This window comes from Monodelphis domestica, chromosome 1 (assembly GCF_027887165.1).
Source record: "Monodelphis domestica isolate mMonDom1 chromosome 1, mMonDom1.pri, whole genome shotgun sequence".
Lineage (NCBI taxonomy): Eukaryota > Metazoa > Chordata > Mammalia > Didelphimorphia > Didelphidae > Monodelphis > Monodelphis domestica.
The window spans coordinates 259707378-259735326 of record NC_077227.1 but is presented as its reverse complement, the minus strand read 5'-3'; the positions used below and the strand labels follow the sequence as shown (position 1 = coordinate 259735326).

The window sequence follows — 27949 nt, the reverse complement described above, 5'->3', positions numbered from 1 at the left end:
GATTTATAACAAATTTCTCTGATAAAAGTCTCATTTCTCACATATATGAAGAACCAAGTCAAATTTATAAAAATCCAAGTCATTCCCCAATTGATAAATAGTTAAAGTATAATAGATAGTTTTCAGATGAAGAAATCAAAGTTATCAATAATCATATGAAAAAAATGTTCTAAATACCTCTTGATTAGAGAAATGCAAATTAAAACAACTTTAAGGAACCACCTTATATCTATCAGATTGGCAAATATGACAATAAAGGAAAATGATGAATGTTTAAGGAGATGTGTCAAAATTGGGACACTAATGAATTACTGGTGGGAGTAGTGAATGGATCCAACCATTCTGGAGGGCAATTTGGAATTGGGCTATAAAAGAATGGATACCTTTTGATCCAGTATACCTCTACTGGGCTGTATCCCAAAGAGATAAAAAGAATGGGAAAGGACCTGTTTGTACAAAAATATTTATAGCAGCCCTTTTTGTGGTGGCAAAGAATTGGAAACTAAGATTATATCCCTCAATTGTGGAATGTCTGAACAAATTGTGGTATATGGTGGTGATGGAATACTATTGTGCAATAAGGAATGATGAACAGGATGATTTCAGAAAGAGCTGGAAAGACCTACGTGAACTACTGCAGAGTGAAATAAGCAAAACATAGAAAACATTGTAAGCATTAACAATAATCTTGTGGAATGATCAAATGTGATAGATACTAACAGCAACACAATGATTCAGAAAAATTCTGAGGACTTATGAAAAAGAATGCTATCCACCTCCAGAGAAAGAACTGGTGGAGAAGAAATGCAGATGAAAACATATGATTTATCATTGGTTTGAGTGTATGATTTGGGATTTTTGTTCTATAAGATTATTCACTTATAAAAATGAATAATATGAAAATATGTTTTGCAAGATAATACAGGTATAGCCCAGATTGAATTGCTTGCCAGCTCCAGGAGCAGAGATGGAAGAAGGAAGAGAGACAATATGAATCATTTAACTTTGGAAAACTTATGTGAAATTTTGTTATTAAAATAAAGAAAACAAATAGAGGACAGCTAGGTGGCTCCCTGGATTGAGAGCCAGGCCTAGAGATGGGAGGTCCTAGGTTCAAATCTGACCTCAGACACTTCCTAGCTGTGTGACCATGGGCAAGTCACTTAACCACCATTGCCTAGCCCTTATACTCATGATATTGGTTCTAAGACAGAAGGTAAGGGTTTTATAAAGTGTGTGTGTGTTATATATATGTAATTTATACACACACATATATATTCATTTTATACATATATATATATATGCATATATATATATATATATATATATACACGTATACATACATACATATGTATATACAAAACACCTGCAGGAGCTCAATCATTCTGCTAACACCACAGAAAAATGTTCCCCTCTCAACTCAATTGCCTCTTTCTTCCTTCTGCTTTGTCACAAAAATTCAAAAATTTCCACCACATGAAATCTCACCTCTTTTTCAAAACATACAAATAAGTTTCTCCCACAATTGGCCAAAGTTGCTTTCTGTCCAGAACTACAATGTCCAGAATTCCCAGTTAGTCTCTAGAAACTCCATCTTTACCTGATGAAGGATGTTTCCTTCAAAGACCCCCTATTTTCTCCATGTCTCTAAAGCAATTAGATTAGATTTGGCTTTTTGTTGGGAGTTTTTTCCCCTTGGATCTCAAAATAATAGGTGCAAATTTCAGAGAGGTTAATCTAGCTGCAAGGGGGAAAAAACTGGCCTCCCCCCCAAGACCTGGTACCATGCCCCTCTCCACTACCAAGCACCATGCATGCCCCTCTCCTCTTACCCCACACAGAGGAGTGAGAAAGTGTTCCCACTCTGCTGCAGGTGATGGGAGAAATGTCCTCAGAGCAGGTGAAAAGGGGGAAGGGTGTGGCTTTCCTCCAGCTCTGCCACCTGTGAGCCTTACCTGCTGTGTGCTACCATTGGGCTGCTGGGCAGAGAGATAGGAGATGTGAAAATATATCATCAAGCATAGTAGAGAAGGGGAAGGGAGCATCTCTGCCCAAGTCCTTCTGCCTTTCTAGTAATGAATTCTTGGGGTTGGGGTGAGGAGGAAGGGTGGCTGAGTGCCCACAGAGAGCACTCTGCATGCCATCTTTGGTACCTGTGCCATAGGTTCACCATCACTAGTATAGGAGATTTTTGGTAAATGATTAAGTTCCATATAACTGACATTTTTTGCAGCTTTTCATGGCAGTATTCTGTGTCATTTTTTTTGCATTTAAAAAATTTTCAGAGTATATGTTGATCCAATTTTTAATAACAGTTTTCTAACATTTTGCTATTTGTGTTCTCTCCCTCCCACTCCTCTCCCCTCCCTAAGATGAAACGTACATTGATATAGTTTATACATATGCTATCATATAATACCTATTTCCTTCTTTGCTGTAAAAAAGACATATTGCTTATATTAGAGAAAAGTTCATGAAAGAAATAAATTGAAGAATGGTATATACTTTGGTCTGCATTCAAACTCCCTCAGATCATTCTATGGCAGTGGATAGCCTTTTTCTTCACGAGGCCCTTAAAATTGTCCTGGATTTTAGCATTGCTGATAGTAGATAAGACTTTCACAGATCCTCATTGTATATTATTGCTGTTACTGTGTACAATGTTCTCTTGGTTCTGCTCACTTTACACTTCACTTTGCATCACTTCTTATAAGTCTTTCTAGGTTTGTGTGTGTGTGTGTGTGTGTGTGTGTGTGTGTGTGTGTGTGTGTGTGTGTGATCATTCTGTTCGTCATGTTTATGGTACAATAGTATTCCATTGTAATCATATACTACAACTTGTTTGACCATTTCTTAATTGATGGAAAATATTTCAGTTTCCTGTTCTTTGCCACAACAAAAAGCTGCTATAAATTTTTCTGTAAAAGTAGGTCCTTTACCCCATCTTTGATCTATATGGGATACAGACTTAGTGGAATTGCTAGGTCAAAGAGTATGCATAGTTTTATGGCCCTTTCACAACTCTATCAACAGTTTAGTGTCCCAATTTTTCCCACATTCCACTGTGTAACATTCTTAAATTTATTTTCACTGGGTCCTTCCTTTCACCCTCTACTATCCCTGTTCTTCAGGCCCCAGGTGGAAATACCTAATATATACAACACTTCATGAAAGTTATATGGCACAGTTGAGCCTAAAATCAGGAAAATCTAAATTCATATCTAGCCTCAGACACTTACTGTCTATGACCCTGGGCAAGTCATTTAACTGCTATCTGCTTCACTTTCCTCATTTGTAAAATTGTAACAATAATAGTATCTAACACACATGCTTGTGAAAATCAAATGAGATGTTTAAGTGCTTTTCAAATCTTAAAATGCCATATAAATGTTATTATATTATTATTATGAATATCATGAAATGAGTTGTCAGTAACTGAGGACCAACTGGCTCTACCTCTTCTGAATTTGTACTAAATGCCTAATGCCTGCTTCCTGCCCTATTGAAATCTTGAGGAAACAAGCTGGAGAGGCTACCTCATTTCCTCTCCAGGATTAAATGAAATCATAAATGTCTTTCCCCCTTTTTAAACTATACATTGCTCTCACAAGGAGCTACAGAATTTATATTTTCCAGATATTAATGTTTATTTTTTATAGTTTTCTTGTAGAGTCAACAGATGACTCTATATTTCCTTGGATCCTTGTGCTCGCTCCAAGTCTGATTAAAATCAGAATCAAATCAGATAAACATGTACTTTATTATATCTCATTTTCTTGCTTTTCAAACACCTTGGGGAGGTTAAATAAGTTTCTTTTTCAATTAAAGACTGTTCAAGAGTAGACCAAATGATTAAATAATGACAAATATTTTTTCGTAGGCTTGGGAGTATTTAAAAAGACAGATCTTGCCCTAGTATCACAGTTAGATGTGGGTATTAAAAAAAGAAGTATTCCCATATCAGTCAGAAGATTTCTACTTAATGTGTGGAGGAAGAAAGAAGAGGGAGAGGAAAGTACATCTTTGATTATAGCTAACAAAGTAATTAGTCTCTTGTATTGGACAGCCCGATCAAAGCTATTTGTTGTTATTCAGTATTTTTAGTGGTGTCCAACTTTATGACCCCATTAAGGAATTTTTTTTTTCATTTTTACAAAGAGAGAGTAGTTTGCCATTTCCTTCTCCAGTTCATTTTACAGATGAAAAAATCTGAGGCAAACAGAGTTAATGGCTTGCCCAGGGTCACACAGCTAGTATGTGTCTGAGGTCAAATTTGAACTCAGGTCTTTCTGACTCCCAATCTAGTGCTCTGTCTATTGCAAACCCTAAAACTGGCCAAAGCTGATCAGAGTAGAGCCCATTAAACTTGCCATCACTTTTAGTGGGAATTATTTCAAATTGACCTCTCCATGGTTCTAAACCATTTTCCTCTGAGGCCTCTGGTAAGTAACTGCCCTTGGAGAGGGAGGCAGAGGAAGGTGAGGAAAGAGTCATTTGTCTCTTGATAAAGGAAATAGTTTAATCGTTATCTAGTTGCCTTCACACAGGAAGACACAGGAAACAAAATGAAAAACCTTTGATGGCTAGATGAATTTATATGATAAGGCAAAGCCAAGCCAGTAGGTGTCAATAAAAATGACTAAATCTATGTGAATGAACAGAGATGTGATTAATAGAATGATTTTTGTTGTTTTAATTATTAATGGCTTTTATTTTGATATCAGACATTTCCAGAGTTATCTCCCTCCATAACGCACATATATACACACACTCCCTTCATACCACACCACAAAGTAAGCCTTCCCTTACAAAAATAAATGATTAAAAAAAAAACTAACACAGTAATTTCGACCATAGTAGTGACTCAACCTGAACCATGTATGTCATAGATCTCAAGAAATTCTTAAGAAACTGAAACAATCAAAGGAATGATGTTGGTAGTGGGTATTGCTATTAGTTAGTTATACCTTTAAAAGGTGAAGAGGAATCTTATTTAGAGCCTAAGATTTGAGCTCAGAATTTATTGCCTCAGTTCTCTCAAAAGAAGGATAAATAGAATCCATGATGGGCCTTGATCATTCTTGAACTTAATTTCAAATTTAATTTTCAAAATGACCAACTTTTAAAGAGATAATGAAATCTAAACTTGTTTCTAAGTTGAAGATCACTTTGCAAATTATTGTGTATGTTGATGTCTGCTTAAAAACAAGGCCTGGAGATGGGTGGTCCTGGGTTCGAATCTGATCTTAGACATTTCCTATCTGTGTGACCCTGAGCAAGCTATTTAACCCCCATTGCCTAGCCCTTACCACTCTTTTGCCTTAGAACCAATTCCAAGATGGAAGGTAAGGTTTAAAAAAAAAAGAACAAATGGGAAAGAAAGACTTCACCAAATTTTAGCCTACTAACAATTTACTTTGGGAACAATACAATAAGACTAAAAGTATTAAGAAAATACTTTGTAACCACTAGACTCATTGTTAGGGAATGTAAATCCATAGTTATGATGTTTCATGTAGTATAATTAACTAATCCTAATTTAATATCTCCAGTTCTTCAGTGTTATCAATGGTCATTTTTACTGCAATTGTGAACCCCCAAAAAATTAGTAAGGAAATGATAAAATTAGAAAGAGCTTGGAAAAAATAATATTTTGTCGATCTCTGAGCATGAATTTGTGTTTTATATGGTAATCTTATTTCAAAGTTTGCTACATATTCTATTCAGCAATCTATTTTCTCTTATTTTTATTAGATTAACCAGTATTTTGTTTTATTTGTTTTTTCAAAATACCAGCTTTTAGATCTATTTATTAGTTTAATAGGTTTTTTTACTTTTAATTTTATTAATTTCTCCTTTTAGTATTTTCAATTTAGTTTTTATCTGGGGAGTTTTAATTTGTTCTTTTTCTAATTTTTCAAGTTGTAAACCCAATTCATTGATCTCCTCCATCTCAATTTTGTTGCCATATGCACTCAGAGATTTCCCGGGAGTACTGTTTTGGCTATATCCCATAGATTTTGTTATATTGTCTCCTCATTGTCATTCTCTTTAATGAAGTCTGTAATTATTTCTATGATTTCTTTTTTGACCTACCAGTTATGAAGAATTAGATTCTTTAGTTCTCAATTAATTTTAGATTTGTCTTTCTATGGTCCCTTGTTAATTACAACTTTGATTGCACCATGATATGAAAAAGTTGCATTTATTATTTCTGCTTTTCTGCATTTGTTTGCATTATTTCTATGCTCTAATACATGGTCGATCTTTGTATATATACCATGTACTGCTGAGAAGAAGGCATATTTCTTTTTTATCCCTGTTCAAATTTCTCCAGATATCTATTAACTCTAATTTTTCTAATATTTTGCTTACTTCCCTTACTTCTTTCTTATTTACTTTTTGGTTCAAATCTATTTCCTCTTTAAGTTCCTTTAATTTCTCCATTAGAAATATAGATACTATACCATTTGGTGCATAAATGTTTAGTAATGATATTTTTATTGATAATAATTGATAATAATGATAATAATTTATAATAATGATTTATTAATTATTATTATCAATAATAATGATATTACTTCATTGTTTATAGTACCCTTTAGGAAAATGTAACTTTCTTCCTTATCTATTTTAATCAGATCAATTTCTACTTTAGCTTTGTCTGCTATCATGATTGCTACTCCTGCTTTTTTTACATTAGATAATGCATAATGAATTCTGTTCCTTAATTTATTGTTAAAAAGAAAATCTGAAATCCATAAAAATTAATTGAATGCAGATTATTCACCAATTCCTGAATGAAGGGAGTATTGGATAGTGTCTTTGGAAACTTGAATTTATAAAAATTCATAGCTCATAATCCCCATCTGATGAGAAATTTGAATCACATCATAATAAAGACTGGAGAACATCCAGGATACCTTATGAATCTGTAGATTGGTTGAATGAAATAGAATATGATTAGGCTAACAAAGAGAAGACTTTGGAAGAAAGTGATAGCAATATTCATATGTTTGAATAAGTCAATTATCAACATACATTTTTTTAAATACCTACTTTGTCCCACACACTGCTAAATACTGGGTGATACGAATATGAAAAAAAATGGCTGTGCCCTCAAGGTGTTTAAAAATCTTATGGGGAAAAAGGCAGCTACATTGCACAGCAGATAAATTGCCAGCCTTGAAGTTGGGGAGACCTGGGTTCAAATCTGGACTCAGATACTTCTTAGCTATGTGACTCTGGGCAGGTCACAACCTGACTGCCTAGCCCTTACCATGTTTCTGTTTTAGAATTTATACTAAGACATAAGGTAAGAGGATTTTTGTTTTGTTTTAATCTAATGGGAAAAGACAAAATACAAAACACTGAAAAGTAGGGGGGAGGGAGGAGAAGTTACTCACCATTAGGAGTGTGGTCAAAGAAGTCACAAAGTACTGAATCCAGGTGAAAAATGAGAGGCCATTCTAAATTGAGCTCTCTCCTTAAATAGATGTTTGTAGACCGTGCCTTTCCCCATCTCATTCCCACCCCCACTTCCAATCAGATAAGTAGAGTTTAGTTATGAGGACTCTGCTTGAATCCTGGGACAGAACAAGGAGCAATGTCTGAAAGTTGGAGAAAGGCAGATTAGAGCTCTGTATAAGGAATAAACTTTCTAACAATTAGCTCCATACAATAGTATACTGGATTACTTACTCACTAGGGACCATGAAGAAAATGTGGGATGATCATGTCTCAGATATTGTAGAGGAGATTTTTATTTGATTATGGATCATAGGAGATGTTCTTTGAGATCTTTTCCAAGCCTGAAATTTTGCAATTTTCTAAAAATTCAGGGAGCTGATTTTATTTCTTTCCTATTCTTTGGTGATAATGACCACCATTTTTAATGACTCAATGACAGCTTCATGAATTATTGTAGCTCCCCAGAATTCATTACCTGCTTATCCTCTGGTAAGGAGAAGAAATGTAAATTGTTTAGAAAATATGTACATCATAACTGTACATTAATACCTTATATAATTGGGATATATTTAACCTTTAAGACCGAGAACAGAGAAAAGAGGGGTTGAGGAAAGGGAAAATAAGCATTTATTGAGCATCTACTATGTGTCAGGCACTGTGCTAAGTGCTTTACAGCTATTATCTCATTTGGTCTTTATAATAACCCTGGAGTATGGGTATTATTGTAATTCCTATTTTATAAAAGAGGAAACATGATCTCCCAAAAACTATTGGCAGAATTCAGTAGAAGATTTTCTACTTTTCTGTGTCCCCCCTTAGGAATATAGTGGGATGGGAATTGGATGGGAATTGGATTGGTATCTCCATGTTCTGATCAAGGATCCTCTGATTGAAATTCTGATAAGAATGTAGATCACTGGGCCTTACCATTTGCCCTTCCAGTGCTTATTCAGGTCTATCAGTGCTTATTATCCCCAGTGCCATTATCAGTGTCCATTACCATAACACAGTGCCAGTTAGATTCATGAATATTACCAGATGGCCTGCCTTTATGCCCTAAGGACTCTTGAGATATTTTTACCCACTTATCCATTGTATCATAAGGACCACCTAAAATTCTTAGATCTTTTCTACATGAAACTATTAACTAGAGTTATAGTTTATTTTCCTTATTGTCTTCTTTAGTTCCTTTAATTTCTTTTTTCTCTAATTGCTAAAGCTAGCATTTCGAGTACAATATTAATAATAGTGGTAATAATGGGCATCTTTGCTTTATTCCTGATCTTATTGGGAAGACTTCTAACTTATCTTCATTACCAGTTATACTTGCTAATGGTTTTAAATAAATAGTACTTATTATTTTAAGGAAAGGCCCTTTTATTCCTGTGCTTTCTCATGTTTTCAATAGGAATGGATGCTATATTTTTTCAGAAGCTTTTTCTCCATTTCACAGAGAGATAACTGAAAGAAACAGTGTTTAGGTAACTTGCCCAGGGTCACACAGCCAGTAAATATATGAAGCTCTTTTCTAAGTCAGATCTATCTAATGCTATTCTTTCTATATCTAGATCGCTATCTACTACACCATCTAATTGCAAAATGTATATGTAATATATAATAATATAACATATATAATACATGATATATGTGTATATATAATTATTGCTAACACTTATGTAGCACTTTAAGGTTGGTAAAGCAATTTATTTACATTATTTCATTTGAGCCTTAAAACAACCATTGTAAGGTAGATATTAAGGATGGTCTTATCCATACTTTCTACTTGAATGAATCTGTAATGTTATTATTATTTGTATGTTTCTGCTCATGATAAAAATCCCAATCCATCCCTACCTCCCAAAACTGTGTGATTCTTGTCCCTCCCACATGTTTGCCCTAGAATGTCCACCTAACATATAGGCATCCTTATATGTTTTTTTCCCAATATTGTAAAGATGCAAATGGGACACTTAGACTGTCCCTTATCCTTGCCACATAATCAGGTCACCATCTTCTCCATCCTACATTCCCTGGACATCATTTACTCCTGTTCTTCAAAATGCATAGGTGCCTTACATCTCTCCATTGCCCTCTATGTCATGTTCATTTTCAATTTTTTGGAAAATAATATGTTCCAAAGTTTGTAGTCATAAAGCACCACCAAAGAATATTGCTATTAAAAAGATGGTGATTTGTTTCTCAGAAAATTTGGGAGTCTTTAAGTGAGCTTTGCAATTTCTTGCTCTCCTCTTTCTGCTTAATTCTAGACCTGACATTATGTATGTATCTGTTCACACACAGGCATACACTATACATACATTGTCATTGTTCAGTCATTCAGTCATGTCTGACTCTTCATGGCCCCATATGAGGTTTTCTTGGGGAAAAAAAAAAAACTGGAGTAGTTTGGTGTTTCCTTCTCTAGCGGACTAAGGCAAATACAGTGGTACCTCAACACAAGAGTTTAATTCATTCCACAGTCAAGCTCATAACTCAATTTGCTCATGTGTCAAATTGAATTTCCCCATTTAAATAAGTGGAAATGCAATTAATCCATTCTGGCCCAAAAAAACCTTGAATTTTTTGTTTTATATGCTTTTAAATACAAAAATGTACTTTGTAAATAACAAATAAATATATTTATAAATGATAAGAAAGAATGTAAAGAAATAAACTTGTTTATGAAATGTTATTTACCTTCAAGGACAGGCAAAGATGCTGATGGAGAAGGTTTTCATTTCCTGTACTATCACTTAACATAACTTACTCTCTATACACGTAACACTACATTTAAATGCAAAATTGACCTTAGACAATACTTATGATATGTAACTTTATTGCCCAACTTAGTCGCTATTTTTTCACTTTAATTATCATCATTTTCTTCGTTGAATTTTGGCTGTTTTGCCACACTTTGCTCTATTTCACTTAGAGGCTGTTTCAACAAACACCTTTCCATTGAAGTTTGTTTCTTCCTCCCTTTCAGAACATTTTGATAATTTGTGAAAGAAGTGTTATGACATAGCTCCAACACATGACCTGTTGCAACTTTTTTGGGTGTGTCTTTTCAATAAACTGTTTAATTTTTTTCTCAAATGCTCAACATTTCCTTAATCTCACTTGTACTGATTACCGCATCTACCTCTGGCTCGTCACCCCTAATTTCCTGCAAAAGCTCCGTATGCTGCTGCTGCTGTAACTCCTTCGATCCTTTTCCATCGTCAGGACCCATAGTTAAAAGTTAAGAAATTTGCCCAAAAAAATGAAAATAAAGACAAAAATAAAGAAGAAATCAAAAGCAGTTCAATATAGATGCTCACACAGCCAGATAAACACTGAACTAAAGCAGACAGCCTTGTGCAATTTGTGAAACTTAACATTCATCAGGCTATCTAGTGGAGGGTGACCAAAGCTCATGATTCAAATATCTGCTCATGACTTAAAGCAAAAAATCCTGATTGTGACTGCTAGTAGCTCAAATGGCTCATGACTTAAGGTGCTCGTGTATCAAGGTACCACTGTAGAGGTTAAATGACATATCAGGGGCTACACAGCTAGGGAGAGTCTAAGATATTGTTTGCATATTTTCTCCCCCATTAGGCTGTGAGGTCCTTGAGAATAAGGATGATTTTTGTTTGATTGGTGGTTTTCCTCTTCCTTGTATGTCCAGCACTTAGCACAGTGACTGCAACATATCAAGTGCTTATTAAGTATTTTTGGCTAACTGATAGAAGTGGATTCCTCCCCATGAGGCAGCCTCAAATTCAAGTAGGGGAGTCAGAGAGAAGACATGGAATGAAAATGCATTTAGGAAATCAAGAGAAGGCTCAAAGAACTCAGTTAGAGGAACTGCTTAAAGAAAATGCCACAAGAAATGCCTAAAGCTAAGATGCATATCTTAAAGGATCTCAGTACTAGAGACAGGAAGGCTCTGACACTGATGAGGAGAGCTGATGGAATGGGCAATCCTTGGTGCAGAAGGCTGATGGGGGAATCCTATGCTGTGTAAAGAGTTCATTGCCTTGTTCCTTATTGCCTTCTGTAGCTTGAGAGACTGGAAATCTGGCAAGGGCTTGCCCCAACCCTCTATAATCCAGAAGAAAATCCTTTAAAACATATAGAGGGCCAACATAAATATAAGGATTAAAAGGAACTGCTTTTCACTGAAAGAGCATTATATTGCCTCGGGGACTGGACAAAGTAGCAGACCTGGGAAATTCTGCAGACATAGGCTTAAGGCTGCTATTAGGTGAAGGAGCTTAACACTGTTTCAGCAGCCTGGAGAGTAGGAGAGACATCACTTAATCCAGCAGAAGAATAAGTCTTAAAAGAGGAGCAGATGACATGTGGTGCTTGCAGGCCCTAAAAAGACCATAAATATCCAAGCCTGAAATCCAAAGTCATGAACAGGCTGGAGTACATAGGATTTCCCTCCTTTTGTGTCTCACTGCCAGGTTTCTGTACAGCTTAGGTATATTTTAAAGTACATAATAAATTCAGCAGTTTTTTTCCAAAGTTGTCCCACTTATCTGTTTCCCTCTGACCTTCCTTCAGTTTACTTTAGTGCATTAAAAGCAAATGCTTCCCTAACATTTTTAATTCTTTTCTCTTCCCTTTTTTCAGCAACATCACTATCTTTTTCCCTTTCCCCAATCTCATCTCTACTATCAGAGAAAAGAAAAACATTCCCTTATAATAGTCAAGCAAAATAAGCCATTTCCAAAGAAAATCTTTCTCCTTATACATTTTTAGACCTTTACATCTCTAAAAGGTGGTGAGACTCACATTTAATCATTGGTCCTCTGTTTGGTCAATGCTTTGTTTATAATTATTGAGTCTTTTAAAGTTGCTTTTCCTCATAAAGGTATAATTATTATGTGAATTGTACTCCTAGTCCTGCTCATTTCATTCCAGGTCCACTCAGACAAGTCTTCTCATGTTTCCCTTTCACCATTTCTTGCAATACAATAACACTCAATTGCATTCAATATCATGCCACTGAATAATTTATCCAGTCAGAAGAGTGAGGTAACACAGAGGATAAAGAGCCAGGCCTGGAATTGGGAGGACTGAGACTCGAATCTGGCTTCACACTTCCTAGCTATATGATCCTGGGCAAGTCCCTTAAGCCCAACTACCTAGCCCTTACTATCTTAAAATTTATAATTAATGTTGATTCTTACACAGAAGATAAGGTTTTAAAAAATTATTTATTAAATAATATAATAAATAACAATAACTTATTCAGCCACTTCCCAATTGAGGGAAAACTCCCTTAGTTTCTTTGCTATAAACAGGACTGCTACAAATATTGTCATACATGTGGGATCTTTTCCTCTTCCTTTTCATTTTTGGTTTCAGGTACTTTTCCTAAGAATGTTTTAGCTATTGCTATGTATATTACCCATGTAGGTTGGGTTCCTGTATTTATACTTTTGGCTATAAGAAACCAAGATATGGCAACATCCAAAGAGTACTCATAACGGGGAAGGCCTGAAACTCAGGCAACCCTTAATTCAAACAGGAGGTCTCTTTTCTGCTTTTTACTTGGACCAGAGCCAATTCTAGAATATGGGAAAGGGCCTACAAATGCAAACAAGTGAGCCACACTGGGGAACCATTAAAGTGACTTATCCTGGTTTGAAACAAGGAAAGCTGTTCAGAGAAAAGGACAGATCTAACATTTGGCTTTCAGACACTCACTAAGAAAATGATTGTGTTTTGGGGTTTCAAAACAGCCGATCTCTTTAATGTCTTAAGGTTGTTTTAGAAAACTGTCCCAGGAAGGTAGCACTGATATCTAGGACAGAAGGTGAATGACCAGCAATCTGTTTAGAACCGCAGTGCTTTTTGTTTTGAGGACCCCAAAGAGAAGGATACTCTGAACTTGCTGGAGCACATATGGGGCTGAGCCTTGCTCAGTGAAGCCTGCACATTTTGGATTAAGAAATATGATTATCATTTTCCCATTCTGATTTCTGCCTCCTGGGCTGATGAGATATGTCCAAGGAGTCATCTTCTACTCATTCAGAGACACCAAAACAGAAGGATTCTCTCTAATGAAATGCAGGCGCTGACGTGACAGTCATTAGCAGACAGAAATAGGCAACTGATTGCAAAGTCAAGATGAAACGCTTCAGTAGAAAGAACCTTCATGCCCGAGGCACACGTTGCCTTTCTCTGTTAAGTTGCTGCAGGAGAACTTTTCTATTATCTAGATGTGATTTTGCTTGTGTTTTCATCTTTTGCAGAAGAAACTTGGGGAGGGAAAGCCAATTAATTCATTTAATGATCCATCTAAGAAAATAATAAAAATGCCATCCATAATTTTCTTTGGTCAGGAGTATAAATCCATCCTCTGTAAGCAGAGATGGACAGACAGGCTTGATGTGGAATAAAAAATCAATAACAGAGTGCTTCCTTGAACTCAACAATGTATCTTTTCCTAACTTCCCTGTTGCATTTTCTCTAGAGTCAAACAGGGGACCACATAAACCCCAACTTTCTGATTTCCTCTTCTATATCTTTAGCAGTTTCTTTCATCTTTGGACTTTATAAAACAAGGGGTAAAGATTAGAAGGAGGGCATCTAGGTGGCATAATGAATATAGTGCCCTGGAATCAGGAAGACTCATTTTCCTGAGTTCAAATCTGGCCTTAGTTACTTAATTGCCTCAGTTTCCTCATCTGTAAAATAAACTGGAGAAGGCAGTAGTGAAATATTCCAACATCTTTACCAAGAAAACCCCAAATGAGGTCATGAAAAAAAAACCAACAACAATCCCCCTTCCAGTTCTAAGATTCTATGCTTTAAAGAATCATAAAGGGGCAGCTAGGTAACTCAGTGGATAGAGAGCCAGGCCTGAAAGTGGAAGATCCTGGGCTCAAGTTTGGCATCAAGTACGTCTTACCTGTGTGACCCTGGGCAAGTCACTTAATCCTAATCGCCTAGCCCTTACCTCTCTTCTAACTTGGAATAGTAACTTAGTGTTTATTTGAAGACAGAAGGTAAGAGTTAAAAAAAGAATAGGAATCATAGGATTCAGAACTAGAAAGTACCTTATAGATATTCTAGTTCTCACTACTTATTTTATATAAGATGAGAAAACTAAGAAATCTGCCTATAGCCAATAAGTGTCAAAGGCAAGACTGAACCCAGGTCTTTCTGCATCCAAGTCTGGCACTCTATTCACTCTACTGGAATGCATCTCAAATAGGCAACTACTAAAGCATAGCTCAAGTATTATTATCCAAAATGAAACCTATGGCTCAAGCCCATAGATGTAAGCTCACATGGACTGGGTTCAAACTTCAAAGAGCTTCTCAGTAGAAATTGATTATTTGTTCCCTCTCTCAGATTTCTCCTAAGAAACATTTGGATTTGATTTATTTCTAGCTTTCTCCAAGAGATATTCAATTCCTCCTTTAAGCACCAACTTAACAACAAAGCAAAGCATGTAAAATAAGTAACATACTCAGTGAAGGACTTATACCTCAACACAGAGAAATTTAAAACCAGAAACAGAAGACCTTTCCCTTCAGATAGGCATTCAGTGACCTATATAATTGTTTAAACTCAGAATGCCACACCGGGGTGGTTGAGAATTAAGAAACCCACCTTTTGCTAAGGTCAACATTTCTTATGGATCTATAGACCCATTCCAGAAAGAGAATACCTCCTTGAGTTTGTTCCTCCATAAAGGAGAACTAAGATCTCTTGGGAGTAGTTTTCTTTGCCCTACAACTCACACAGTACCAGCAAAGGGCAAGATCTGGGTTTATTCCTCCACATCTGACCTCAGTTTTAAGGTCTCCTTTTGTTCGGGGGTAAGGAGATTTCCTGACATATTGACGTCTTCTCCCACTTTGGCATCCCGTTACTCTATTGCTTCTGCCTCTCAGCCTGCATCGTCTCTTTCCTCTTTCTTGCCTCATTTTCCCTCTCTCCTTCCACTTCTCCCTATCCTTACTCTAAATCCCCCTCTCTACTTCCTCACCATCTTCATTTCCAACTCCATTCAACTAGAGTCAGACCATGCAAATTTCCTTGAAGTCCAAAGGTTTCAAAGAAGTACTAGAGATATCAAAGGAGGAGGAGCAAAGCCCATGGTATCTCCCAGGAACCTGCAAGGGCTCATATACCATTTTATGAATGGACAAGTTGAGCCTCAGGTAGAGTAGATGATTTGTTCATGATCACGTCGAAGCCAGACCTCAAGTTCAATGTTTCTTCCATTGTACAACAGAGTCTCTTGTCCCGTGTTTCAGTTTTAACCTTGAATATTATTATATTCACACACACCCAGTTCCTTTCAATGAATCATATTTGTGAATTCTGTTTCTTTCTAAAAATACATCACCATTATATAAATGCATCATTTTCCAAATGAGCAGTTTTTTGTGCTTGTGGCATTCTCTGTTTGGTGGAAGAAGAGTCATAATAAGGCCAACAAAGTCTTTTGTGATCCTCTGAGAAAAGTGCCCAAATATTTTAAGTACTGAAGGACTCTATATTTCCAATCAGTATCAGCTAAAGTATCGATCACCCATAAAAGGTTTCTCACTATTGCTTAAATGCCAGATAAGGGCCACTTGCTTATTGATCTGTATGGAAAATTTTAGGCCCCAAAGATGCACCCAATGGCTTACAGCTTTCTTTATTAAAGAAATGGAATTGATTTCTGCTCATATCCAGGAACAAGAGATGGCTCAGAAGGAAGAAGGGATTTATGGACTCGTCAACTGTTAGAGACAATTTTGTCTGAAATAGACATCATTTTATCACAGCAAAATGAGGCCCAAAGAGAAGTGATTTGTGCAAAGATCCCAGATAATTAGAAAAACCAAGGTAATAAAATCATATACTATCGCAACTTCTCCTGAAGGAACAAAGATGAAACCAGTCATGTGACACCAGGGCAAAGGATATTTGAGTTATTTTTTTAAAGTGTTAACACTATTGATCAGATAAGGCCTATGAATATTGATAATCTAATCATTCAGAAAATGGTCAGATATCCCACATTTCTAAAGGGGAAAAAAGGACAATGCTAGAAATTATACATTGTTGTTAAATTCTTTCAGCCTTATCTGGCTCTTCATGAGCCGATTTGGGCTTTTCTTGGCAAAGATACTGGAATGGTTTGCCATTTCCTTTTCTAGCTCATTTTCTAGATTAGGAAACCGAGACAAACAAGGTTAAAGTGACTTGTCCTGGGTCAGACAGATAGCAAATGTCTGAGGATGAATTTGAACCCAAAAAGATGAGTCTTCCTGATGCCAAACCCCAACCCAAAGCTCTATCCATTGCACCACCTAGTTGCCCTATGGCAGCCTCATTCTCTTTAAAATGATCTATTTTCTAGCCATCTTTATGTATTTGCTGTTCCTCACATTTCCATGCCTCTGCAGAGGTTGTTCTCCACTACTAGACCCCAAAAGCCTTGGGAAAAACAATGTTCTCCAAATCCCCAGATCTGCTGCAAATGGAAACAGAAGCACAAATCTCATGAGAGTGATAGCACCCTCCTAGATATCTGGTTTTGCCTCAAACCCAGTCTTTATGGCCATCATCAAAGGAAGCAAATCCTGGGGAGAAAGGTTTGGCTGTCTCCACTAGCTGCCAACCAACTGTCATTCATGAATGAGAGACTTGAGGCAGCATATGCCAGGCAAGTCAAATCAATACCAACACCATTTCTCCTCAGACCTTCATTGGAGATATCCCTGATCCTTGAATGTAAGAACCTTAGGAATAGCAAAGTTACTAGCCTAGTCCTTGTAGGTATTCTCCTGGGAAATAACCATTACAGGGATGTACCCTAGCCTTAGCTCCTATAGAGGCTCTAACCACAGCTACTGGAGACCCAGAAAAGAAAGTTCTTGCCATGAAAACCTTTAGCACCATCAAATGGTTCAACATCAAAAACTCATATGATTTTACTTGTAGAAATGACTATTAATAATTAATAGCATTTAAATGGTGATTTGGGGTTTACAAAGCACTTTACATATGCTAAATCATTTGATACTCACAATACCTCCAGTAATATACTATTATTGTAATTCCTTTCTTGCAGATGAGGAAACTGAGGCTGCCAGAAGCTTGGTAGTAAATGTTTGAGGCTAGATTTGAACTCAAGTCTTCCTGAGTCCAAATCTAGCTCACTTACCTACTAAACCACCCAGCATGCCCTGTCCCCTTTACCCCACACAGGAGAGGGAGAAAGCACCCCCATTGGGCTGCTGGGCAGAGGGGTAGATGATGTGAAAGAATGACATTAGGTGTAGAGAGGGGTAGGGGAGCAGATTCACTCTAGTCTCTCTGCCTTTCTAGTAACAAACTCTGGGTTGGGGGGTGGAGGGAGTGGGACAGCAGCATGCCTACAGAGATATCTGTGTGCTATCTTTGGCACCTGTGCCACAAGTTTGCCACCACTGTCCTGGAGTATTGATAGCTACTAATCACATTCTGCTTTGAGATTTACAAAGCATTTCATGTGTTATCTCCTCTGATCGTAATGTGCTAGAAAGTAGGTGCTGTTATTCTCTTCATTTTACAGATGAGGAAACTGAGACTGAGACATGTTAAGCAACTTGCCTAAAATCAGAGAGCTAGTAAGTAACTGAGTTAGGATCTGAACTCTAGTTCTAGTCTTCTTGGGTCCTAGTCCAGCACTCCATCCACTACATCACAACTGCTCCTAAAATAATGAGTGAAAAGGGTAGAGACTGTGTTTAACTGTGTACCCCAGAATATATAACATTAACTTATATGCAGTAAGCATCTAAATCTTTGCTAAATAATTGTTAAAATACCAATATAAAATATTAGATATTATAGTTGTACATCCTTCTCTGAGAATTTATTTTTCACATACTATGTTAATTTTTGTATATTAGGGAGAATTACTGTGTATCCCTCTGTCTGGCATCTGGGTCAGAGATACTATTGAGTCTGCTAATTTTTGCATTTTCTTTATCCTTGTTATCCCAAAGAAATTCTTACTTCTTAACAGAATTTGGTTAATAAATGAAGGAGACCAGGGTTCTTTTCCTGTGGACATGACCTGTCTATCTATGGGGAGGAGTGGATTGGTTGATGGACCACCTCTTAAGTAGCTATCATCAATTAAAGATGTCCTGGGATGGTCAAGCTCCTAAAAATCTATTTATTAGACTGCCTAGCTCAGCTGACTGGTCCACGGTTATAAGAAACAACCATAGAAACCTATATCACTTTATTGATTATGATGTTGATCTAATCAATGAACCTGATATCATCAATAAACTTATATTCTTACTCCAAAATCAGTCTCTTGAGATCACTTTAATCATAACAAGTCTTGATAAATTAAGGACTGCTTAAGTACAGGGACTGCTTCTTCTTATGAGCTTCTTTCCTAGTGATTGAAGAGGGATGTCTGGTCTTAGGAAATGATGGACAGAATGGAAAAGGTACTCCTATCTGCTTGGGGAAATAAAGAACAAATGCTTTTTTTCCCCAGGCTTATCATAGGAGCTAGATTGTTCAGCAGACTGGAAATGAGTTATGGAAACTTTCTGGGATAAATCAGTGCTTTAAATCCTCTCTATATCAGCACAGACTAAAAGTGATTGCCATCAAAGACCTACTTAATGGCCTGGATGTTGTGGTTCTTTTCGCCCCTCTAAGTTGTTGCTGAATTTCCATCTAGATCACTTGAGCTATAAATACAATTTATGATTCTAGTCTCCCAAGTTTCACTGGATCCAAAATATGCATCATTTTGAAAACCCTTAGGCTTTTTTTCTTTTGCTCACTGACTTCAATACCAACTGATGATTCCCCTCCACAAGTATTAATTGAATGAAGCACAATACTTACAAGATTGTAAGAGTTACAAAAATAAAAGGACTAGATATTTATAGAGAGCCTACTGTGTTCCAGGCACTGTGCCAAACACTTGACACAAGTAAGACTAGTGATCAGTGGGGGTCACCATTTTGTATCTATTATGACAGAAGAAGATGTATACTCTGTGGGCTATTCTAGAGTCAAAGTAGCTTCTCTCATGTGCAGTTTCAGGAAGTTGAACAAAAAGCTTTCAATACTTATTCAAACACTTTATTTTTTCTTTTGAACCCTTACCTTCTGTCTTAGATTCAATACTGTATATTGGTTCTAAGGCAAAAGAGCAGGAAGGGCGAGGCAACGAGGGTTACATGAGTTGGCTAGAGTCACACAGCTAAGAAGTGTCAGAGATCATATTTGAACCCAGAACCTCCCATCGTTAAGCCTTACTCTCAATTCCCTGAGCCACCAATCCTGAGACACTTTTGAAGAGTAAACTGTCCCATCAGAATTCTCTGAGAAAGTGCAGTTCCATGAAAGAGAACAATTCTCCAATTATGCCAAAGATACTATTTAATGCCCCAGCAGAAAATGAGAACACAACGAAACATGACCTTGGGTCAACATAATCTACTAACAAATCTTTGAGGCTCATATTAGGTGTTTATTATGGACTCTAATCCAGGATTGCAAAGAACTCAGGTCTTTCAGACTCAAGATCCAGCACTGCAATACCTAGCCACAGTCCTTCCTCTAATGCAGGTTTTAGTCTAACGGGGGGGGGGGGGGGGGATCGGTAAATTAATAATCATAAACTTGGTAAATATGATCCATGTCATAAGAAAGATAGAAATAAAGGTCTAGGTGGATTCAGAGTGTAGCATAATATGGATTAGGCTAGTGTGGTATAGCATTGGCTGGGTCCAGAATTAGGAAGACTCATCTTCCTGAGTTCAAATAAGACCTCAGGTACTTATCATCTGTGTGACCCTGGACAAGTCACTGTTTGCCTTGTTTTCCTCATCTGCAAAATGAGATGAAGAAGGAAATGTCAAACCATTCCAGTATCTTTACCAAGAAAACCCCAAATGGGGTCACAAAGAATAGAATACAATTGAAACAACTGAACAACAGTGGGTTTAGAGAGAAGTAGTACCCCCTTTCTCCCCCAGATATCTGGTTCTGCTTCAAGCCCAGCCTTTATGGCCATCATCCACAGAAGCAATTGTCCTACTAGCTGCCAACCAACTAGCAAATCATCCTGAGAGGGAGACTAGAAGCAACATATACCAGGCAGGTCAAACTAAGTCTTCCACCTTGACCACCATTTCTCCTCAGACCTTCATGGAGACCTCCCTGGCCCCTGAATATAAGAACCTTAGGAACAGTAATGTTTCTAGTCTAGCCCTTGCAGACATCCTCCTGGGAAACAACCATTATAGAGATGGAGCTGGCTAAAAATCACATACAGTTGGGAAGATGAAGAAAGACCTCATAAATAAGGTGTTATTTGAGCTTACCATTGAAAGATGACTAAGGTTCTGATTAGAGACAGGATAACGGAGAACTGAAAATAAAAGGAATAAAATAAACAAAGCAAACTAATAGGACATGCAGAGATATGTTCAGGAAATAGTCAATGGAATTGGCTGAATTGGACTGGTTGGGGAGGGAGTAGCAGTAAAAGTGGTTAGGAACATAAGAGGTTTTTAGAGCTGACAGAGACCTTAGCAATGGTCTCTAGTCTAAGTCTTTTATTTTATGAGTAAAAAAACTGAGACCCAGAGTGGGAAAGCAACTTATTTGATAGATATTTATCCAGTTGAATTGCTTAAGATATAAACAAAGGTATTTCCTACTATTCAAAAGTTTCTCCAAAGAGTTGTAGTGTTTTATTTTTGGAACAACCAGGAGGTCAATGTGTAATGTAAGGTATTAGAAACCTGGAAAAGGTTGGGAGGGGGCTATGAAAGGCTTTGAATATCAAAAAGAAGATTTTTGCATTTGATCCTAGAAGTGACATGGAGCCCTTGGATTTTATTGACCAGGGGGTTGCTGGTTCAGACTTGATTATGACTGTAGCCTGCCTTGGTCCCAGAAATATGCATAACCCTATTATCACCTAATTTCTGATAAGAAATCCTATTATGTTTTAAAATTTAGTACTTTTCATAGACATTTAAACCAGAATTTCCCAGTTTGGGAAAGAGAATGTATCTTGAATCACAAATATCCACAAAAATGTCAGTCATATTTATAATTCCCTCCTTATTGGTACAGGCATTTGAATCTAATTTTCTCATGAGGTTATTATGTTTCTTGCCTTTTTTTATCTAGCACAATGATGAACCTATAGTAGACTCTCAATAAATACTTGTTAGTTGATTAAATGGGTAGAAACTTACAGTACCTAAAGTTGATGTCCAAATTCAGATATTGGCCTGATCGTGGTTTTGTATAGATTCAAATACTTAAAGAGCTTCTTCTTGCTCTCCACAGATTGAAGACATCATTACAAAGATGCAGGATGATAAGACAGGCGGGGTACCCATCAGAACAGTAAAGAGCTTTCTGTCCAAAATCCCCAGCGTTGTCACAGGTAAGCAGGAACCATCCTAAAACATTCATGAACCATAGAACAGAGTAGCAGCTGGAAGCTAATGTAGAAACGATTGAAAGAGAAGGATTGAAGGGAGAAGAATTGTTAAAAGTTAAAGATATTACTGTCAATGTGATCTTTGCTTTAAAATGTGACCTAGTCCTCAAGATTATCTTTACTTTTTTATGGTAAAGAGCAAGAAGTCTGTCAACTTTCCATGTATGTATGTACCCATCTGTCTGTCTGTCTGTCTGTCTGTCTATCTATCTATCATCTATTCACAAAGCCATTATAACCAGACTTTCTCTTTTTTCTTTCTTCCTTCCTTCCTCTCTTTCATCCTCCCTCCCTCCCTTCCTTCCTATCTCCTTCCTTCATTCTTCCTTCCTTCTTTCCTTTATTCCTTCCTTCCTTCCTCCCTTCCTTTCTTTCTTCCTTCCTTCCCTCCCTCCTTTGTTTGCTTGGTTTTTTGCTTATTTCTTTCTTTTACTTTCTTTCTTTCTCTTCCTTCCTTCCTTCCTTCTTTCCTTCCTTCCTTCCTTCCTTCCTTCCTTCCTTCCTTCCTTCCTTCCTTCCTTCCTTCCTTCCTTCCTTCCTTCCTTCCTTCCTTCCTTCCTGTCTTTCTTTCTCTCTCTCTTTCTTTCTTTCTTTCTTTCTTTTTTCTCTCCCTCTCTCTCTCTTTTTTCTTTCATTTTATCTTTCTATCTATGTATCTATCTATTAAAACATATACATAAATACTCACATATTCACACATACATACACTCATTGGGCACTTAACAAATGGTTATCAACTGACATATACATACAAATATATGCTATACACACATATATAACTTACCTAGTCATATTGTTTTTATATGTGCATGTGTGTATATAAATAAATATAAGTGCATATATGTATAGATGTGTGTGTGCTGCATATCTCTATTGAGTTGGAACCACTTATCCTTTTTTAAATCATATGACTTTGAATTATGAGACTTTGAATACTTGAGGCCATATTGGGGGATTCATTATTTACAATAAGCAGGATCTTGCTGTTTATCCAAACTCATATGGAAAAACCCAACCATCTATAAAATAGCCTTCTCATCAGGAGGTTGGCAAGTGGAAGCTGCAGAAGCATAAAAACATTCCTAAAGGAAAGAGAGATTTTTAAATTAATTTTTTTAATCTTTGATGAATTTCATCAACAAGCTAATAAATCTTACTACTTTAAATACCATATATTTATATCAATTTCATTTTGACTCAATAAAAATATTGCATATATCTTTGCATTCCTTCATGTTAAAATCTTTTTTGCAGTTGATACTCCTATCTACTAATTTGATATATGAGCCAGTTTCTATAAAAGGGCCTTAATGTATATATGGCATAATACATTCTGGATAATATAGTTAGGAGGTAGTCAGTACTCCAGCAATGATAAGTAACTTGGAACTTTTTTTTAATTGTATAGCATTGTTTAATGTATCTTTTCTTCAGAAAATGCTAGAAAGTCAGCTGTTCTTAATTGAAGGAGAAAATGATTTTCTCAGTTTACAGTAAAATATAGTGCTTTCCTTTTCCCTAAGGATCTCTGAACTTGCCAAATGATTCACAATTTTCAGCAACTCAGCTGCCATACATTTTCATTTGCATTCAGGAGCTCTTGGGAGTATATCTATAGTCCTGAATTCTATTCCTAACCATGGTCATGAAACCACTCAACCCATTTCTTTTTCTCAAATACCAAGGAAAACATGGGCAGCTAGGTAGTGAAATGGACAGAATGATGGGCTTGGAGTCAGGAGAACTTGGTTTCAAATCTGTCCACATACACTTACTAGCTGTGTGACCCTGGGAAAGTCACTTAAACCTATTTTTCTCAGTTTTCTCCTTCTAGAAAATGAGCTAGAGAAGGAAATGGAAAACCACTACAGTATCTTTGCCAAGAGAACCCCAAATGGGGTCATGAAGAATCAGGCATGACTAATCAACTAAAAACAAACATAGAATACTTGTACCACTTAAGTTTTCTGTCCCCCAGGTTTTATGCCAGTGTCCTGCCAAATGACATTTGTAACTCAGGGCATATACCTGAGGGATATTGCCATTATAAATGACTTTTTGGAGGAGAGGGAAGAAAGTGGTAGGTTATCCCTTCCAGCTTCATTAGTAGGTTTAGGGCATTAAAGTTGAAAAGTTCAGTCTAGAAAGTTGAATGGAGCTGAATAAGAAATGCATGTAGTCAAGGGAAAACCCAGCCAGGAGAAACTAAAGGAACAACCCAGCCCCCAAAATTGTACCACTAGAATTAAATTTGAAAATATAAGTGCTAAAATTTGACAAGTTCAGGAGGAGGTGGGAAAAAGGAAGGGAAAATGAAGAAAGAAAGAATAAGGAGGGAGAAAGAGAAAGAGAGAGGAGGGAGGAATAGAGGAGTGGAGGAGTGGAAGAGGAGAGAGAGAGAGAGAGAGAGAGAGAGAGAGAGAGAGAGAGAGAGAGAGAGAGAGAGAGAGACAGAGACAGAGACAGAGACAGAGAGAGACAGAGAGACAGAGAGACAGAGAGACAGAGAGAGGGAGGGAGGGAGAAAGAGAGGGAGGGAGAGAGAGAGAGAGAGAGAGAGAGAGAGAGAGAGAGAGAGAGAGAGAGAGAGAGAGAGAGAGAGAGAGAGAGAGAAATATGCAACAGAAGGGCAAATAAAGAAAGTCACTGAGAGACGTTTTGCCCCAGGAAACATCAAGAAGGCCAGGAAGTTGGAATCTATCACTATGTAGCTCCAGCTAAGATATGTAGTCATCACATCTGAGCATAACCTTGACATTCCTGTCTATGATGTTGCTTGAAATGCTGCTGTAGACTTCAGTGGCTCAGACTTCAGCTGCCTACTCTTTTACTGATCTCACAGAGAAGGCATCCTGCATACATAGCTCAAGCATAAGAAAGAGGAATCCTCAAATGCTCCCAGGCTTTTGGAAGAGTGGATAACAGAGTGGGAGCGGGAGCCAAGAACAGTTTGGGCCTGTGGTGCCCAAGCTGCTCCCTACACTCCTGTTGCCAACAACTGTTCCTCCCTGTCTACAGCATGTCACATTAGTGCCAGGCTTCTCCTTGGCAGAGAATACCAGCATCAAGGATGTGTCAGACTGCATGGCAGAGCCCAGCTACAGGCAGATATTCATCCTAGGATGGTGCCACAGAGGAGATGTTGGGGACCTGAAGAAGAATGGTCACTTCCAGGCAACCCAGTTGGTTTTGTATATACAAAGAATGAGAAAATTGGTCTTCTCTTGTGCTTCCTTTGAGGATAAACTTTTAAAGGCACTTCTTTAACTGCCTCATGGTGCTGTGGTACAATGGAAAGAGACCTGAAATGAGAACTAAGACCTGTATTCTAAACCATGGGCATCTAGGTGGCACAGTGGATAAAGCACAGAGGCTGGAGTCAGGAAGCCTTATCTTCCTGGGTACAAAACTTATCTCAGATACTTACTACCTTCTTGACCCTGGGCAAGTCACCTAACTAACCCTGTTTGCCTCAGTTTCCTCATCTGTAAAATGGGCTGGAAAAGGTTATGGCAAACCACTCCAGTTTCTTGGCCAAGAAAACACCAAATGGGGTCAGGAAGTGTCCAGACAGGACTGGAACCTCTAAACCACAACAACATTCTAAACCTAATTCCCCTAATTACTCTGAATTGTGATTTTAAGGGAATCTGCAAGTACCACTATTCAAAAACAAAAAGACAAAATAAGCCTGCCCTCCCCGGGCAAAATTCTTATAATAGTCTGGGACCAATAAGGGTTTAAGCTTTTAGGTAAAATCTTCACATTCTGTTGAAAGAAGCAGTTCTGGTCTGCCATTTGTATCTTAGATTGGTAGAAGGATAAAACATTTATTCTAAGTTCTCTCAATGTGCCAGGCATTGTCTTAGTATTTTTGTTGCTGGCTATCCAGTCTGATTCTCTGTAACCTCATTTGGAGTTTTCTTGGCAAGGATTTTGGAGTAGATTACCATTTCCTTTTCCAACTCATTTTACAGATAAGGAAACTGAGGCAAAGAAGACGAAGTGATTAGCCCCGGGTCACTCAGCTAGCAAATGTCAGAGGATGGATTTGAACTCCAGAAGATGAGTCTTCCTGATTCCAAGCCAAGCACTCTATCCACCATGCCACCTAGCTGTTTTGTTTAGTTCTTCAGATACAAATAAAAGTATACTAGGCAGTCCTTGCCCTCAAGGATTCTAATGGGAGAAGGCAATCCATAAAGCAGTTGGAAAGCTTGGGGTAGGGGGTGTCACTCAGGGCAATGCATAGTTAGAGTTGCCAGGGAGCCACTGTGGAGTTTCAGAAAGGATCAGGATAAAGGCTCAGGGATGTTCCAAGGACAGAGGCCAATCTTCTGGTGAGGAGATTATGGAGGTCATGGCCCTAAGAGCATGGCTGGAGTTATCTAGAAAATTCAGCATCTTAGAATTCATGAGCCTAACAGATCCTTCCTGTAAGCAGTTTTTGTTGGGGATGGGAATAGGGAGAAGTGGACGGAAGGAGAAAACACTAAAGAGCTCTTTAACCCTGAGTAGAAAGAAGGAGTAAAGGATCAGATAATGTCACTGATGAAGATGGGTATTAGACCATGTGCTGCCAGGTCTGGAATCAGGAAGACTGATCCCAGATTCTTACTTAGCTGTATGAACCTGGGTAAAGCACTTAAACCTGCTTGCCTCAGTTTCCTCATCTGTTAAGTGAATTAGAGAAGGAAATGGCAAACTACTCCAGTATCTTTGCCAAGAAAACCCCAGAAAGGATCTCAAAGAGTTAGATGAGATGGAAAAAACTGAACAATGGAGATGAGGAAGAGAAAGAGAAATGATTCAAGTGTTATCCCCATTTTAACATTGAGCAAAGTAAATGACAAAGAGGATAGACAGTGTAAACCTTAAAATTTCTTAGACTTATAAATGTTGGAAATTTCACCATTGGGAAATTTCATACTTGAAAAATTTCCTACTGATAGTCTATTGGAATGTGAACCCCATTGGCATGGGAGGTTCCTTCTCCTCCCTATCTAAGACTACTTTAGGACAGAAACCTTTTGCTGAACAATGGAAAGGGCTTTGACCTATGCTTAAGCATAGAACAGGAAGTTCTTTGAGTCATGATTGATTTTAGAATTGATACAATAGAGATACTTGGAATGACAGAACCAGGTCTTGGAACTTCCAATCTCCACCCTGCTCAGGGTAACAGGATTTAGGAAGGACTGCAGCAAAGGATCAAGATTTAATTATTTGAGAATATGACCTTCAACAGACATGTGCAAAGCCACAGACCTCTGGGTGGTCCTGGGTTAAGTTAGAGCCACCATTGGCACAGGGAAGACATGGACAGTGATTGGTAGATGTGAGAACTGAGGGGAGGGAACTTGGATGGTTTGCTTAAGGAGAGAGGGGTCTGAGGACTGAGGGGTGGTTGGAGAGGTTTTGCTCTGAGAGGTTGTGCTCTGAGAAGCTTGCTCTGAAGGAAGCTGGAGGTGGAGGCCCCTGAGACTGTTTCTCCATTTTGGTCACGTGAGTGATAGGGACTGATCTCTTTCCTTTGCTTCAGCTATCTAAGGGCTTGGGCCTTTTGGCCCAGCCTAAACAGAGGGGGTATTTAAGCCCTATTCCCTTTTCTCTCTCTCTCTCTCTCTCTCTCTCTCTCTCTCTCTCTCTCTCTCTCTCTCTCTCTCTCATACCTTTCTTCCTCCTGTTTGTAATTAAAAACTCCATAAAAGGTTGACTGCTGACTTGAATTTTCATTTAGGAATTACATAGCTGAATTCCTTGGGGACCTTAAATTAATATATATCAGTCTTTTAAAGTGATTTCCTTGTCACAACAGTTCAAAAAGTGCTTTGCAGAAGAGGGAGACAACAAGAATCATGTAACCATGGCGGAAAAAAATTAAAATAAGATAAAATAAGATAAAATTAAAAGTGCTTTGCAATGCTGCAAGCCTACAAAATAAGTATTCAAGTGTTCATGTTTAATTATAGATAATGGATACAGAGATAG

The 27949-nt window shown here is 37.5% G+C and overlaps 1 protein-coding gene across 3 annotated transcripts in view; it reads left to right on the top strand.

Moving 5' to 3' along the window:
* RGS6 (regulator of G protein signaling 6) overlaps positions 1-27949 on the top strand; it is a 773101-nt gene that overhangs the window by 514653 nt on the left and 230499 nt on the right. For all 3 annotated transcript variants that reach the window (XM_007472890.3, XM_056810707.1, XM_007472889.3), the window contains exon 3: positions 21802-21901. In XM_007472890.3, coding sequence (XP_007472952.1) covers positions 21802-21901 — 100 coding nt within the window. The remainder of the gene's footprint in view (positions 1-21801; positions 21902-27949) is intronic.